The sequence below is a fragment of the Pteropus vampyrus genome, unplaced genomic scaffold (genome assembly GCF_000151845.1).
Source record: "Pteropus vampyrus isolate Shadow unplaced genomic scaffold, Pvam_2.0 Scaffold214, whole genome shotgun sequence".
In the NCBI taxonomy this organism is placed as follows: domain Eukaryota; kingdom Metazoa; phylum Chordata; class Mammalia; order Chiroptera; family Pteropodidae; genus Pteropus; species Pteropus vampyrus.
This window is the reverse complement of record NW_011888995.1, coordinates 83021-97682: the sequence shown is the minus strand read 5'-3', so window position 1 is coordinate 97682 and position 14662 is coordinate 83021. Positions and strand designations below refer to the sequence as shown.

General features: G+C 57.9%; 1 protein-coding gene across 1 annotated transcript in view; it reads left to right on the top strand.

The window, feature by feature from the left end:
* Positions 1-14662, top strand: part of UBASH3A (ubiquitin associated and SH3 domain containing A) — a 31206-nt gene that overhangs the window by 3651 nt on the left and 12893 nt on the right. Inside the window, exons 2-6 of the mRNA XM_023538195.1 lie at positions 1620-1806; positions 3633-3831; positions 6893-7062; positions 7866-8074; positions 12978-13104. Coding sequence (XP_023393963.1) covers positions 1620-1806; positions 3633-3831; positions 6893-7062; positions 7866-8074; positions 12978-13104 — 892 coding nt within the window. The remainder of the gene's footprint in view (positions 1-1619; positions 1807-3632; positions 3832-6892; positions 7063-7865; positions 8075-12977; positions 13105-14662) is intronic.

Sequence of the window (14662 nt, the reverse complement as noted above, 5' to 3'; positions counted from 1 at the left end):
GGGGGACGCCCTGCGTCTTCCAGGACTCGAGGCCGATTGCGGAGCGTGCAGGACAGAAGAGACAGCAGGGCCCCTGGGCTAGGCCGGCTCCAAGTCGTGGCCAGTCTGCATCAGAAGCCGAGCCCACCCCGCGAGGGCTTAGTTAGGACTCAGCCAAGGAGACCAGAAGTCCCACCAAGGAACGGGGCGACAGCAGGGTCCCCTAGACTCGGCCAAGAGTGGCCCGATTTCCCTGATAACTGGGAGGTCTAGTTGAGACGCCAAAACAGGTCCCTTCCTACGTGGGTGAGGAGGGAAGGGATGGTCACTGGCAATCTGGGGTGTCTGTCAACACCGGAAGTGTGTGAGGCCACCCGCCCAGGCAGGTTGGAGAGACACAAAAGGCCTAAAAAAAAATCTTCATTATAGTGTTAGAGAAGAAAGTGGTTTCAGTGCACACCGGTGTGGTGGGTGGTACATGTGTGTGCATGACAGGGCGTCACACAGCCCCGAGGTCAGCCGCGTGTGTGTGTCCACACGGGGCACTCGTTGGCTTATGATTTCTAGAAAACTCACAAGTGCTGTCTACGAGATCGTTATTTGAATGTCAGGAGGAAGCGGGGGGTGGGGGGCAGGATGGGGGGGCACCTTCCTCTACTGCTCTTTTCTGCATTATCGGGAGAATGGATTCGCATGTAACTAAGGTTTTCCTATGTGGTTTCTGCTGCTTTCAAACAATATTATCTCACGAGCACTTTCCTGAGTCATTAGAAATTCTTCAAAACCAAGTAAATTTGCTATCTTTTATCTCATTTTTCCTTCTTTCCTATTATAAATAATCCTACAATAAATCTTTTTTTGCATGCAGTTTTACCTACACCTTTTGCTTCTTCCTTTGGTTATATTTCTGGAAGTAGAATTGTTAGTTCAAACGGACTGTGAATTTTAAGGCTCTCGACGCGAGCTGGCAAATGGCTTTTTGTAAAGATTGCCCGGGTTTATCCATAAGTCTTGCTGCAGCTTTGACACCATCGAGTGTAACTCTTATCCTTTGAAAAACATTTCGTTCATGCGACAGATGAGAAAAGTGGTTGTTTTAATTCTCATTTTCATTATTAGTGAGAATGAACTTGAATTTGGGGTCGTATATCACTTTCCCTTATATTTAAAATAACTTTCTGAACTGAAAAAAAATATGAGAGCCTCCTAAATTTTGTCTCGTTCTTTGTGGGTTTTATTCTCACATTTGATTTGAAGTTTGAGGTCCAATTAAAGCGTGAATTTTTTTCCACGAAATTTTTTCAACACTCAGGAGGTGGCTGGACCACAAAGGTCACTGAGACCCGGCTGCGAGTCTCACCGCCACCTTCCTCCTCCTCATTTTCTCGTTCTTTGGCCTGGGCACCGGACTAACCTGGGTCTGAGTCCTGAGTGGGCACCGACCTGCTCTGTGGCCACACGAAGCCACTCGCCCGGTGCGTCTCACCCGAGAGGCTTCTGGGGGCCGATTTACATGACGTGTGTCCCTCGCTTGCTCAGCCCGGCCTGTTATTCTGAGTTGCTATCGTCACACCTGTCCCCCAGGAGGGAAGAATCTGTTGTCAGGACGCCCGGTGAAAGCGGCCTGTTCTCTGTTGCAGGCTGCATTGTCATTGCGATGACCCTTCTCTAGACGACCCCATCCCCCAGGAGTATGCCCTTTTCCTGTGTCCCACGGGGCCCCTGCTGGAAAAGCTTCAGGAGTTCTGGAGAGAGAGCAAACGACAGTGCACGAAGAACAGAGCCCACGAGGTTTTTCCCCACATCACGCTCTGCGACTTCTTCACGGTGAGTGCGCCCCGCGTCCCCCACATCACGCTCTGCGACTTCTTCACGGTGAGTGCGCCCCGCGTCCCCCACATCACGCTCTGCGACTTCTTCACGGTGACTGCGCCCGGCGTGCCTTTAACGCCGTCGGCAAGGCGGCTGACGAGGACGGTGGTGACCAGCCAGTGACGAGACAGACCCGGCAACCACGCGATTTACTTCTGCAGGGCAGTCCGCGGCTGCGGGGCTAGCTGGCCTCGTCGGCCTCGTCGCGTGAGGGGTCCTTGACCTCCCTCCTCGCCTTCGTCTGCTCAGCTCCTAGTCACCCTCCGGGACCCGTCTCATTTATCTCTCCCTTTTTTAAGTGTCCCCCGCTTCCCAGGCGGGCGGGGTGGCTGCCCTTTGTGCTCCCGCCTCCTTTTGTTGACATCTTTAGTGGCGCTTTCCCTGTTTTTTGACAATATGTCCGGCGCAGCTGTGCATCCCTCACTGACTGAACCTGTCAGGGAAGGTGGGTGCTCCACTCACGTGTGCACCTCTAGTGAGCAACACAGCGCCTGGACAGAGGGTGCTTCAGCAATGTGTGCCGGGTGACTGAGGAACGGGTGGCTGGCTGCTGGCCCGTCACAAACGCGGGACGTTTCCCGCCTTGGGGACCAGCCTGACTTAGAACATGGTGACACAGGCAGCTCCACAGGGACTTGGGGAAGGTGAGAACGGCCTGGGCTGCTCAAAGGAGACGGAAGTGTGAGAATGGGAAGGGAGGGACAGACGCCACTTCCTCGGTGGCTCCCGCCAGAGGAGGCTGGAGCGGGCGGGCCCAGCCCCCCCAGACCTGTAAACCCTGACGCTCCTCGGCAGTGAACTCTCCAGGTGACTGGGCTGGGGCGCCACCGTGGGGCGGGGGGGGGCGGGGCCCTGTGGGGTGCGCACTAGGAAGAGGGGTCGGACAGGTGTGCCGCGAACGGGGTGGAGGGGGCAGCGGGGAGACAAGCAGGAGTCTGTGTAGGTTCGGGGTCCTGCAGAGGATTCTTCGGGAGAAACGCCTGTGAAGAGTGAAGGGGAGGGAAGGGCGCTCAGAGGCTTTGGACTCGTAGGCCGGACACCTGTGGTGGGGGGAGGGGCTGGGACCAGGCCGCGGGGCCTCGCCCACAGTGCCCTGCTCCCCGGAGAATCCGAGAGCCAAGACCCCCTCAGGGGCGAGGCCCAGCTCAGTCACCATGAGAGTGTGGCCTGTGGCCGGGCCTGCAGGTCAGCAGCCGGGGCGCAGGCTGCTACCCGCCTTGCCACGGGCTCTGAGCAGCATACATGGCTGCCTGGGGATTCACGGCCCTGGGCCCCGAGTGGAGAGGGTGCCGGCTCCGGGCATCAACACGACGGGAGTGAGGGCCGGAGTCTAGTGACAGGGGTGTCCAGCCAGAGCGCTGAGAGGTATCCTAGACCAGAAGGACGGTCACCTGAAGCCTGCTTCCTAGAGGTCTCTTACCGAGGACCGGGCACAGGAAGAGCCGCAACCCCACACACGAGGCCACACGGCTTTGATCGGTTACGTTAATGGGCGTAAAAATATAAACGGAGCCACTGCCACGTGGGGCCGGGGCCGCCATCCCAGAGGAACCGCCCTCTGCGTCTCATGCCTCAAACCTTTGGGACGTCAGAACGGGACGAAATAACCCTCGCCCTGGGCCTGAGCGCCCTTGGGCCCCAAAGGACCGTTTGCAAAGTTGACACGAAAGCAGATATTATGACGACCGGACTGAAAATTAAAACGCTGTTCAGAATTAGCGTCGCTGCGTTGTGTGACCTGCACCAACAGCAACGCCCGCCCGCCGTTTCTCTCCCCTTAGTGCGAAGACCAGAAGGTGGAATGTCTCTACGAGGCTCTCAAGAGGGCTGGGGACAGGGTGCTGGGCTCCTTCCCCTTGACGGTCCCTCTGGCCCTCCACTCTTCCATCAGCTACCTGGGCTTCTTCGTGAGTGACAGCCCTGCCGATGTCATCCGCGAATTCGCCATGACATTCGCCACGGAAGCGGCTGTCTTAGCAGGTAGGCGGCCCCAGCCCGTGCCACACGCAGGGCGCGGTTACAGAAAGTGACCCTTTGTGTCCAGGGCTTGAACACGAGGTGGGTCCCAAGGCAGCAGCACCGCTGTCCCTCGGTCGGTGATGGCCAGACAGCTGGCTGGGCGGGGCTCTGGGGTGCATGCGCCCCCCCCCGGCCTCCTCCGCCCCCCGCTTCTTCCTTTCTGGTCGGCCACTTTGACCTGGGCTTCCCCGGAGGCTGCACAACATACTAGAGGCTCAGGAACCAGGCGTCACTAACAGGGAAGCAAACGGGTTGCGAGAGCCAGCACCGTCCCTCCCTAAGTGGGACCCGCTGGCTCGCATTTGCGGCCAAGGACTCTCCAAACACCTGCCTCTTTCCAGCTGCCTGGGAAACGGTCCCAGGTGGGGACATTTTTGGCTATGGGATGACGGGGACAGTAGGCTGGTGCGACCCTCCCCGGTCCCATGCCCACGCGGCACCTGTCCTCACCAGGTCAGTGCTGTGTGTAAAACACAGGTGTGAGCTGGTTTATTTTCATTTTTTAGATAGGAACTCAGCTTTCTCTCCTTGACCTTTTCGGGGAAAAATATTTCGACTCATTTTTAAAAATCAGCAAAATTCCCTTTTCTCCAAACGCCAGCCCTGGTCTGGAGGCTGAGGCCAGCTGGGGTCAGTGGGAAGAATCCTGGACTTGACGTCCGAAGATGGGACTTTTCCCTGCACCTCTGGGGAGCAGGGTGCCTTACTCATGCCGCCTCACCTCCCTGAGCCATCTGTCCTCTGCAAAATGGCAAGGCTCTTGCTCTTCCAACGATGCCGCCTGCTCTGCGGAGCGTCCCATGGTCCCTGGCACTCAGAGGCTGCTCAGTGTCCTGGATGCACTCGCTGACTCTGACCTCGGGCCCCCAGCGCCCTCTGCAGGCGTCCCTGTGGCCCGCCCCGCTCCCGGCCCCGTAAATAAATCCATGAATCCCAGATCCCTCCTGGGCGGCTGGCTCATGGAGTCTGGGGGTCGTACTTGCTGAGTTATTATAAACGTACCCCGTGTCTCTGCGGGTTAGTCTCCTTCATGTAAAAGTGAATTCAAATGATAGCTCTTTAATCTCCTGCCTCTGAAAGAACAAAGTGGCCTTTGTGGTTCCGATACAGTGTGTCAGCCTCTTACCTCAGAGCCCGGCACTCGCCCTTCACAAGCCCCCCAAAAGCGGGTCTCGTGGCCCCGTTTTAAAAATAGAGAGGCTGAGGCCGTGAAGGGTAAGGTGCCTGCCCGAGATCACCGTCCTGGGCTGAACAGTGCCCCCTAGAATTCGCAATCTCAGAAAAGGACTCTTTGGAAATAGGGTCTTTGCAGATGTAATTAGTTACGATGAGGGCACGCTGGGGTAGGTGGGCCCCAAACCCGATGGCTGGCATCCTCGTAAGAAGGGAGGACGCAGAGACACGAGGATGAGGCCACGTGAAGGCGGAGGCCGTGGCCACAAGCCAAGCAACGCGGGGGCCCCAGTGGCAGGAAGCAGCAGCACGGCCCCTCCCCGGGAGCCCCAGGCGCTGGCCCGTGGCACTTGACCTTGGACATCACTCCCCAGAACCTTGAGGGAACGAATTCCCGTCTCTTAAGCCACTCAGTTTGTGGCATTTGTGACACAGTCCCTGACTGTGGGTGCTTGACCCGGGCCGGGAGTCTAGCTCTGCCTCGGGCCTCGTGGTCCGGGTCGCGTACCAGCTGGCCACAGGGCCCGAGGGAGCAGCTCAGAGCTTGACCAGGCTCTGCGCCGCCCTCTGCTGCCCTCTGCTGCCCCGGGCCCTGGGCCCGACCCCGAGGGCATAGGAGGGGCCAGCCACAGCTCCCAAGTGTCCTGGGTCCCTCTCAGGGCAAGAGTGTCCCTCCCCAGTGAGATGTCCCCGTGGGAACGAGGCCGTGGGCAGAAGAAGAGACAAGGGCCCATTCAGAAGTCGGGCGTGACTCGCTGATGACAGAGACGGTCTTTTTCAGGCCACAGCTGACACGTGGCAGGGCCACCCTGCCCCCACCTCTGAGACACCTAAGAGAAGGAACTCCCCGCCTAAGAGAAGGAACTCCCCGCCCCCCCCCCGCCCTCTTGCTCCACAGTGTCTCACATGGAGTGGGGAGCGTCGGTGGGGCCGCCGAGCTGCGTCCCAGGAAGGGCCTGCAGCGCCCGGCATGTCTCAGGGGAGGACGGGTCCCACTTGTCGGCAGGCACTCTGTGGGAGAGGTGGCAGGTGGCTGGTGTTTACTGAAGTCTCCTGGGGACCGCGAGTTCGGAGACTGGTGTCCAGCCCCAGGGGGTAGCCATCATCTTTGTTGCTAATGTCTGAACAGAAGCTGAGTCGGCCCTGGGGGCCCGGCCCAAAGAGGCAGACCACGTCCAAGCCGGTCAACCGGATATCGAGCTCTGAGCCATGCCTGTCGGTCACTGCCTCCCCAGAACATTATCTACTTTGTGGCCCAATTGAAGCCAGACCCCGGCCAGCCCGAGAGCCCTGGAATGGGAAGCAGGGGGTGCCACGAGGGCCGAGACCCCCAGGAATACGTGGCTGGCCGCTCCCTGGCTCCTGCTCCCCCAGAGCATGCCGAGGGTCAGAGGCTGTCGTGTTTGATGGGGCTGCTTTGCCTCTGGCCTTTGCTCCCTGAGACTCTCAGTCCCCGACCTGGAAGGTGCCCCCACCAGCCCAGGCCGCCGAGCACCACGCACACCCCCGGGCACAAGGGGGAAGCTGTCTGCTCCCTACGTGTTGACCAACTACTTGGGCAGCCAGCTTGCAAGCTGATAGGCCCGAACCCCACCGTCCCACACCTCCGTGCCCTCCTCTTCCTACATCCTGTGCCCAGGATCCCCCTTACGAGGGTGACTCAGAGACGGCACAGAGTGGGCGGTGTCCTTGCCTGGCCGAGAAAGCCGCAGTGCAGAGGGGGCACAGTGACAGAGGTGGGGGCTCCGTGCGTGAAGGTTCGTGCGGCCAGGCCTGGGGTGCGGCCGCCTGGGCGTGCAGTGCTGACAGCGGGTAAAGTCAGCCGCCCCATGTCTCCCTGGGCCCGCAGACTGCACCGTGAAGCCCTGCACCAAGCAGCTGCACCTGACGCTGGCCCACAAGTTCTACCCCCACCACCAGAGGACGCTGGAGCAGCTGGCCCAAGCCCTGCAGCCCGATCACAGCTGCCAGTGGGCCGCAGCGCTCTACTCCAGGGACATGCGCTTCGTGCACTACCAGGTGGGTGGGCTGCGTCCTCCCGGAGCCGATGGACGGCTGCCCGCCCCTCTATGGGGCAGCCCTCACTCGAGGTATTCTAGTAGAGAGAAGAGCTTGATTCTTTCTCTAAAACCACGCCCTTGTCTGTGCAATCTGGAGCTAGCATTCTTTATATATGTAAGTTGCAGACACGTGGAAATTTTTTAAAAATGGAAAGATTTCTCATAATAAAAGTGGACTATTGCAAGGATTTATGAATACATCATGTTGCTTATTAATTTGTTTAAATAATGATGTGGGTAAAGCCTTAGGTTATCTCCCTCTGAATTCATAGAGAAAGAGAGAGATGATAGATAGATAGATAATAGATGATAGATAGAGATAGATGATGATTGATAGATAGATAGATAGATAATAGATGATTGATAGATAGATAGATAATAGATGATAGATAGATAATAGATGATAGATAGAGATAGATGATGATAGATAGATAGGTAGATAGATAGATAGATAGATAGATAGATAGATAGATAGATAGATAGATAATAGAGATAGAGATAGATAGAAATAGATGATAGATAGGTAGAAAAATGATACATAGATAATAAAAGACACCAAAATTTATTTCTAAATTGTCCAGAGAAGCCTAGGCTGCACCTTGTCGTGTCCTTCAGTACCATCAGACGGGCCTGGGCCCCGTCCTGGAGACACAGCCCACTGGGGATTCTGAAAGCACGAGGCAGAGGTGACATAAATCCTGTTGCCGTCTCTTCCACCCGATGTCCTCGCTTGAGACGTGAAAACAGCTGCTTCTTTTCCAGACGCTGAGGGCTTTATTCCAGTACAAGCCCCAGAACGTGGACGAGCTGCCCCTCAGCCCCGGTGACTACATCTTCGTGGACCCCTGTCAGCAGGAGGAAGCCAGCGAGGGCTGGGTGATCGGCATCTCACAGCGGACTGGCTGCAGAGGCTTCCTGCCAGAGAACTACATGGAACGCGCCAGAGAGTGTGACACGTGGGTTAAGCATAGGTGAGTGTCGCCTCTAGCGGTAGCCCACACGTCTCCCCGGAGGGTCCGAGAGCACCCATCTGAAAACGGTGGTCACAGTTCTGCTCGCTCTGGACCATCCCATCGTCGGTAAAAACTGCCTTCCCCGTGCTGGTCACGTGATCCCTGCAGGTAGACAGGAAGCGTCGGGCTGACGCGTGGTTTCGTGCTGACGGCTCTCGGAGCACACGAATTACTCTCTACAGCTTCTGAGGTCGTCATCCCAAAACGGCTGCAAAATACCACACAGTCTCTTATTATGGACATAATAAATTAGAATTAGAGGTCCTAAGCTAGGTTTTATTTATCCTTCTGCCCATTGTGTAAACTGTAAAGTCCAAAGGGTCATTCTTAGTTTTCTATTGCTATTTATCAGATGACCTTAACAGCTAAAAACCATATGCGCAGAGTATCGCATAGTTTTCCTGGGTCGGGAGTCTGGGCGAGGCGTAGCTCAGGGTTTCCCAAGGCTGCAAGCAGGTTCGGCTGGGTCCGGGGCTTCCATGAGGCTGGGGTCCTCTCTCAGGCTACATGGTTGTTGGCAGAATTCATGTCCTCAGAGCCGTAGGACTCCTGGTGGCTTCTTCATGTTCAGCTGCAATTTCTTAATTTTAGCATCTTTAGCATCGTCTGGAGAGGCCACGGATCCTCGAAATTGTCAAGTACGGGTTCCTTCTGTTTAACGATTCTCCCTCCATTTCTCTCTCCTCGCACATTTTACTGCAAGCAACAGGAAGACATCGGTCCACGGCCTGGACGCCTTGCGCGGCCGTGTCCTTGGCTGCATAACCGACTGCCTCGCGGGCAGGTTCTGCCTGCCGAGGACAGTTTCTGCTTTTCCCCAGCACGTGATAGCATCCCACGCCTGACACCAAATTCAGTGTCATCAGAGGTTTAACCGGAGCAGCAGAACCAGTAATTTCCGTATCACATGTATACATAGCATATCGATGCATATATGAAATAGATACTTTCTGATTTTATGCCCCATATATAATCATTAGTAATGCAATCACGAATTTCTATTTTGTTGCATAATTTTGTGTTATTTACATGATCATAACACGTACGTGTGTCGCACAGCACGCAGCTGCACACGCATACGCGGTTTTTACAGGGAGTCGCCGTGCGCAGCTGTTGGGACCGGCTGCGAGCGCGGGCGAGGCGGACGGGGAGGCGCCCGCACGGGCTGGAAGCAGCGGGGGGCTCGTCCCATCTCTGTGAAGCGGAGGCTCAGAGGGGATCAGAGTGCGGTGGCTCTCGGATCTCAGCGGTTCACAGCCCTCCACGCAGAAGGACGGACACAGCGTGACCGCAGAACCGAAGCCGAGGAGCCCGCGTGGCAGAGCTTAGACGGCTTTTTGTCACCCTCCAGCCCAGAGGCGGTGCCCAACGCTGACTCCGTGCAACCAGCAACTTTCCAGAAGCACAGACGGGGCTGGTGGCCAGCAGCTCAGATGGAGGGACAGTGCCGTTCCGGACTGAGTCATGTCCCCCGCAAGTTCGTACAGCGAAGCCCTGACCCCCGGCGCCTTGAATGTGGCTGCAGTTGGAGGCAGGCCTCTGCAGAGGTGATTTCGTTAAAACGCGGCTGTCGGGGTGGGCCCTAGTCCCATCTGGCTGGTGTCTTTATGGGAAAGAAGAGGGGAAAAGGACACAGACACACAGAAGGACATCCGTCCAAGGACAGGACACAGGGAGAGGAGGGCTACTTCGAAGCCCAGAGGAGAGGCGCTGGGCAGAGCCGGCCCTGCGCACACTGGGTCCCGGCCCTGCCGCCTCCGGCCTGAGGCGATGCCTTCCCTTTGCTTAAAGCACCCAGCCCGGAGCGCCTTGTTGTGGCGGCCTTAGCAGACTAAGGGGCATCGTCCACACAGCCCCACAGACTGCAGCCCTGTGTCTAAAAGCCGAGGAGAATTTAAACACGGCTGTTCCTGTGTAACCACGAAGCGTTACTCTTACGTTAAAGAGAAAAACAGAAACGTTAAGATGCTAAGTTCTCTCCTTTCTCCTCTCAAGGCCGGCGTTCCCACCCGAATTTTTGATTGTATTTCATGCCAAAGACTAGCTCCCCAAAAACGTCCATTTTGTCTCTCACTATGCACTTCACAGATGTCACTTACAGATAACGAGGCCACCTGCACTGAGCGGTGGCGGGCGTGGTTGTCCCCGCTGCCTCGGGGAGAGGAAGCTGACACTTCCTGTGCCAGCGTAGGCTCTGCCTGCAGCATCTCTGCCCCCGAGCGCGTGTCGGCTTGAGGAGGGCGCTGTCAGTGGCTCGTAAACCATGTCAGGGTTCGTGTCGGCTCACGATCCGCGAAGCTCGCCATCCCCTGGGCAGAGAGGATCTGCCTGGCCCGTGCCCGCCCACAGGAGTGTATGGCTGAAGACGGGGCCACAAGGACACACGAGGAGAAGACGCCACTTGCAGACATTTTTAGAAACGCGGTAACTAAATCAAAACACCAGGCAGGCGATGAACGGTCCGGGGGAGTGACTGTGGCGGTGAAAGCAGGTGACCCGAGGCTGCGGGCGGCGGACAGGCAGGACAAACGCCCCTGAGATGCCCCCGACCTTGTTTCGGATGGGGGCTTGGGGAGCTGTCGGTTTAATGAGAATTTGGGGTCTTGAAGCTTCCATGAGAGAAATACGAACATTTACAAACGGGCTGAATAAGCAGAAACACGCCAAGTCCGTGATCAAGAAAGACGAATCATGGGACCACAAGGCCTTTCGGAGTCATTTCCAGGTCGAATGGACGTCCCGGGAAAAAACTCGGTGGGATCGTTTGCTGGAACGTCAGCGAATGACTGAAAAGTTTGTCTGGAGAAGAGTCGAGACAACTTCAAACAACAAAACGAGAGGAGAGACCGGCCTCCTCTCTTGAACGTTTATAACCAGGCGCTAAAACATGCCACGCATCTGGGGCACGGGGCTGGCCGGAGGGGAGGGGAGTTAGGCAGATCCGTGGACCAGAGCACGTGCCGGAGCAGGAGCCTGGCGTGTTGGGGGTTTACGTCGAGCAGCGCATCTGCCACGGAAAGGAACAGGTGTGGAACACGTGGCGTTTTATTTACGTGACCTCCCATCTTACCCGGAAATAAATTCCTGGCAAAGCCAAGGGCTAAGCAGAAAACCAGAGCGGGACTTTAGAACATAGGCAGTTGAAATGCCTGCATGTCTGATTTCTGGACTGCGGGGCATTTCGAAAGCATAGAAAGGGGCCCACGCAGAGACCGAGGTCCGGCTTTGCCAACGGCGATCGCGTGCTTAGGAGTCAAGGTTTCCGTGTGGAAAAGCCATGGAGAGCCTTGCAGCGCAAACAGCCGGACGAGAGCGATGCTCTCCGGAGAACAGTGACGGAGGCGATGCTCCGTGACCAGCCGCCCTCCTAGATCTGACCGGCGGCGGCCTGGGCGTCCTGGACAGCCAGCCCTCAGGCACGGCTGCCCGCCAGTTGATTTGCATCTGACTTTTTCATTTAACCGGGAGACCATTCACGGCGTGCTTAGCTGAAGAGTCAGAAGCGTGTCCACCAGCCACCACGGCCACCATGCCACCCGCCGGCAGCCCCTGCCTCTCCCGCATGTCAGATTGCAGCGTGTGGTTCGAATTCCTAGGCCGGAGCGCCCACCTCCCCCCGCCCCCGCGGTGCCTGCACCCCGTCCCTCCTGGGCAGCCCTCCAGGACACCTCGCAGACGTCGCTGACCGTTCTGAGACCTGCCCGCTCGTTCCCACCAGCAAATAAACGAGCTGTTATCTTCAGAACAAAGTCAAGCACGATTCCTTTCTCCCATTTTCCTCTCCAGCTACTGCACTGTTTCTCTGACCCGACTGTAGATTGTTTTAAATCGCGTTTATAAAGATGAACTGTCCTTTAACGAAATGGATTTTCCCCTGGAGAACCGGGCGTTTGCTGCTCCGAGAGGATGTGCAGCCACGGGCTCCGCTCCTGGTTTGTCTCCTCCTCCGCCCATGCCCTGTCCCCCACACCTGCCAGGCAGGCTTGTGGGGTGCCCTCACCCCTCCCCTGGTGTCCCACAGTTCCCACGGGTTCCGTGACCTTTCCTCGAATCATCCCATAGCTCCCGAACACCTGCTCGCCCCAGGCACCTGTCTTGACTTGCTGGACAGGTGGCAGCTGGACAGGTGGCAGCTGGACAGGTGGCAGCTGGACAAGTAGCAGTTCCCTCCCTGCCTCCTGCTAGAGCACCGGCCCCTTTCCTGTGTGTTTGCAAGACTAGCTGCCCAAAAGACTAGCTCTCGGGGTGCCTGTTCGGTCCTGCACCCCAACCGCGTCTGCCTCCACCTTTGGCTCCTTTAGAAGGTGACCCTAGGAGAATGCCGTGTTAGCCGGCTCAGCCGCTATGACAAGGACACCGCTGAGATCCATTCTCTCAGGGCCCGGAGGCCGGAGGCCGAGATCCGGGTGTGGGCGGGCCGGTTTCTCCCGAGGCCCCCGTCCTTGGCGTGCAGACCCTGCGTCCTCACACGGCCGTTCCTCTTGTGTGTCTGTGTCCTAATCTCCTCTTCTCATAAGGACACCTGTCACACTGGATTGGGGTCCACCCGGTGACCTCATTTTACCTTATTCACCTCTTTAAAGACCCACATCTTCAAATGCGGCCGCACTTGGAGGTCCTGGGGGTCAGGGCTCGAAGGTGCGAATTCTGGGGGACACGGTTCGGCCATCATTTTGGGGCGTGACGTGGGTGACAAACAACCACCATTTTCTCGGGGTTTGTTCCGTGCTGAGTGCCGAGCTCGCATAACTCACCTCGCCGTGACCCGACCGGCCCGCCCTGTCCTGTGCACTCGGGAGCATGTGCGGGGCTGGTGTCCCCGCTCTCATTGTGACTCGGCATCGCGTTTCCTCTCCCGCAGGACGTACACCTTCAGTCTGACCGTGGACCCGAACTCCAGGAAGGACGGCGAAGCCGGCAGCAGGCGCAACGGCGAACTTCACCCTCCGCAGAGGCCCAGGAGTATGGGCAGCATACAGGCCCTGCAGGTGACGGTCCCTTTCCTGTGGAGCAGCTCAGCGGCTCCACCGCTATGTTGTCTGTGTAGGCGCAGCCTTGTCGGGGTGGCTGTGCGGCTTGTCCCCGCACCCCACACCCCCAGACTGCCCAGGCTCCAGACGGCACAGCCAGCGGAGGCTGGACTCACCCCCTAGGTGGAGAGCAGGAGAGCAGGCGTGAGTGGGGATCTCCCTGAGGCCGGGCCCCGCCTTCCAGGTGGACGGAGGTGGGGGACCTGGAATGACGGCTTAGCCTGCAGCTCAGCCTGTGTCTGCGCTCACTGGTGCTTTAAGTGCACGAACACCCTCCTCACCCAGGGTGAGTCCACCCTCACATGGCAGGAACAAACACCAGGCATCACGTTTGGCAGAACAGATGTGTAGGGGGCTGAAAAATGGCCCAGAGAGAGGAGGTCCTGACCCTCAGCACAGCGTACGTCACTTTATAAGGAATAGGGGCCTTCGCGTGGGGGGCCGAGGGAAGGGTCTTGATGGAGGAGCGTTCTGGACTATCCCGCAGGCCCTAGATCTAATCACGAGGGGAACCGAGGGGAGTCGATACACAGGGAGGAGGCATGGGGCGGCGGTCGGAGCAACGTGACCAGCAGCCAAAGATCGCTGTGGCTACCAGGAGCTGGAAGAGGCAGGAAGGACCCTCCGCCACACGGAGAAATGGGTCGGGGGCCCTGACAGTAGCTTAGGGGGACCAGGGCTCCTCAGCCCCAGCACTAAAGACGTTTGGGGCTGTATCGCCTCGGTCGTTGGGGTTGTCCTGGGCACTGTGGGGTCCTCAATCTCAGAGGGAGTGAATGTCTGGCCTCTGGAGCTGTAAGAGGGTTAATTTCTTCCCTTGTCAGCTGCCCAGCGGGTGGTACTTGGTGACAGTAGCCCGGGAAACACGTAGGGCACCTCAGGACTGGGGAGTCAAGGCTGCCTGTTGTTCCGTGGACACTGGGCTCAGCCATCACCCTTGGACTTGTCTCTCATCTTAATATTCCCGTTGACAAAGTTGGGGGCTCTTCCGGGGGGAAGAATGTGCCCCGAACCCAAACCTCAGCCCTGGGCACTGGCGGGGTGTGAGGGTCAGTAAGCAGAGCACGTCCTTGCAACGCACAGGTCAGGTCGGGACAAGGAGCAGGAGGGGACGTTGCCACACCCACACTGGCGGGGAGGCCGCTGGCGTCAGTGTGGGCGACCCCTGTGCAACCATCCCTCAGACCCGGCAGGCGGCCAGGCAGCCTCCCCACGGGGGCTCTGCCCTGGGTGTGGCGTTTGCACCCTGACCGGACAGCTGCGCCCTCCAGTGAGGCAGTGTCTGAGTGCCCGAGGCGGTGCTGTCGGGAGGCGGGGCCTTTGGGAGGCGCTTCCATCCTGAGCCCCCAGGCATGGGCTTAGGGCCCTTACAAAGGGGCCCCCAGAACCCCAGAGCCCCTCCTGCTCCGTGAGGACACAGCGAGATGGTGGCACCTGTCTGTGCTGGCACCCAGGTCTCTGGCACCCTGAGACTTCCAGCCTCCAGAACCGGGAGAAACTAATGTCCACTGTGTCT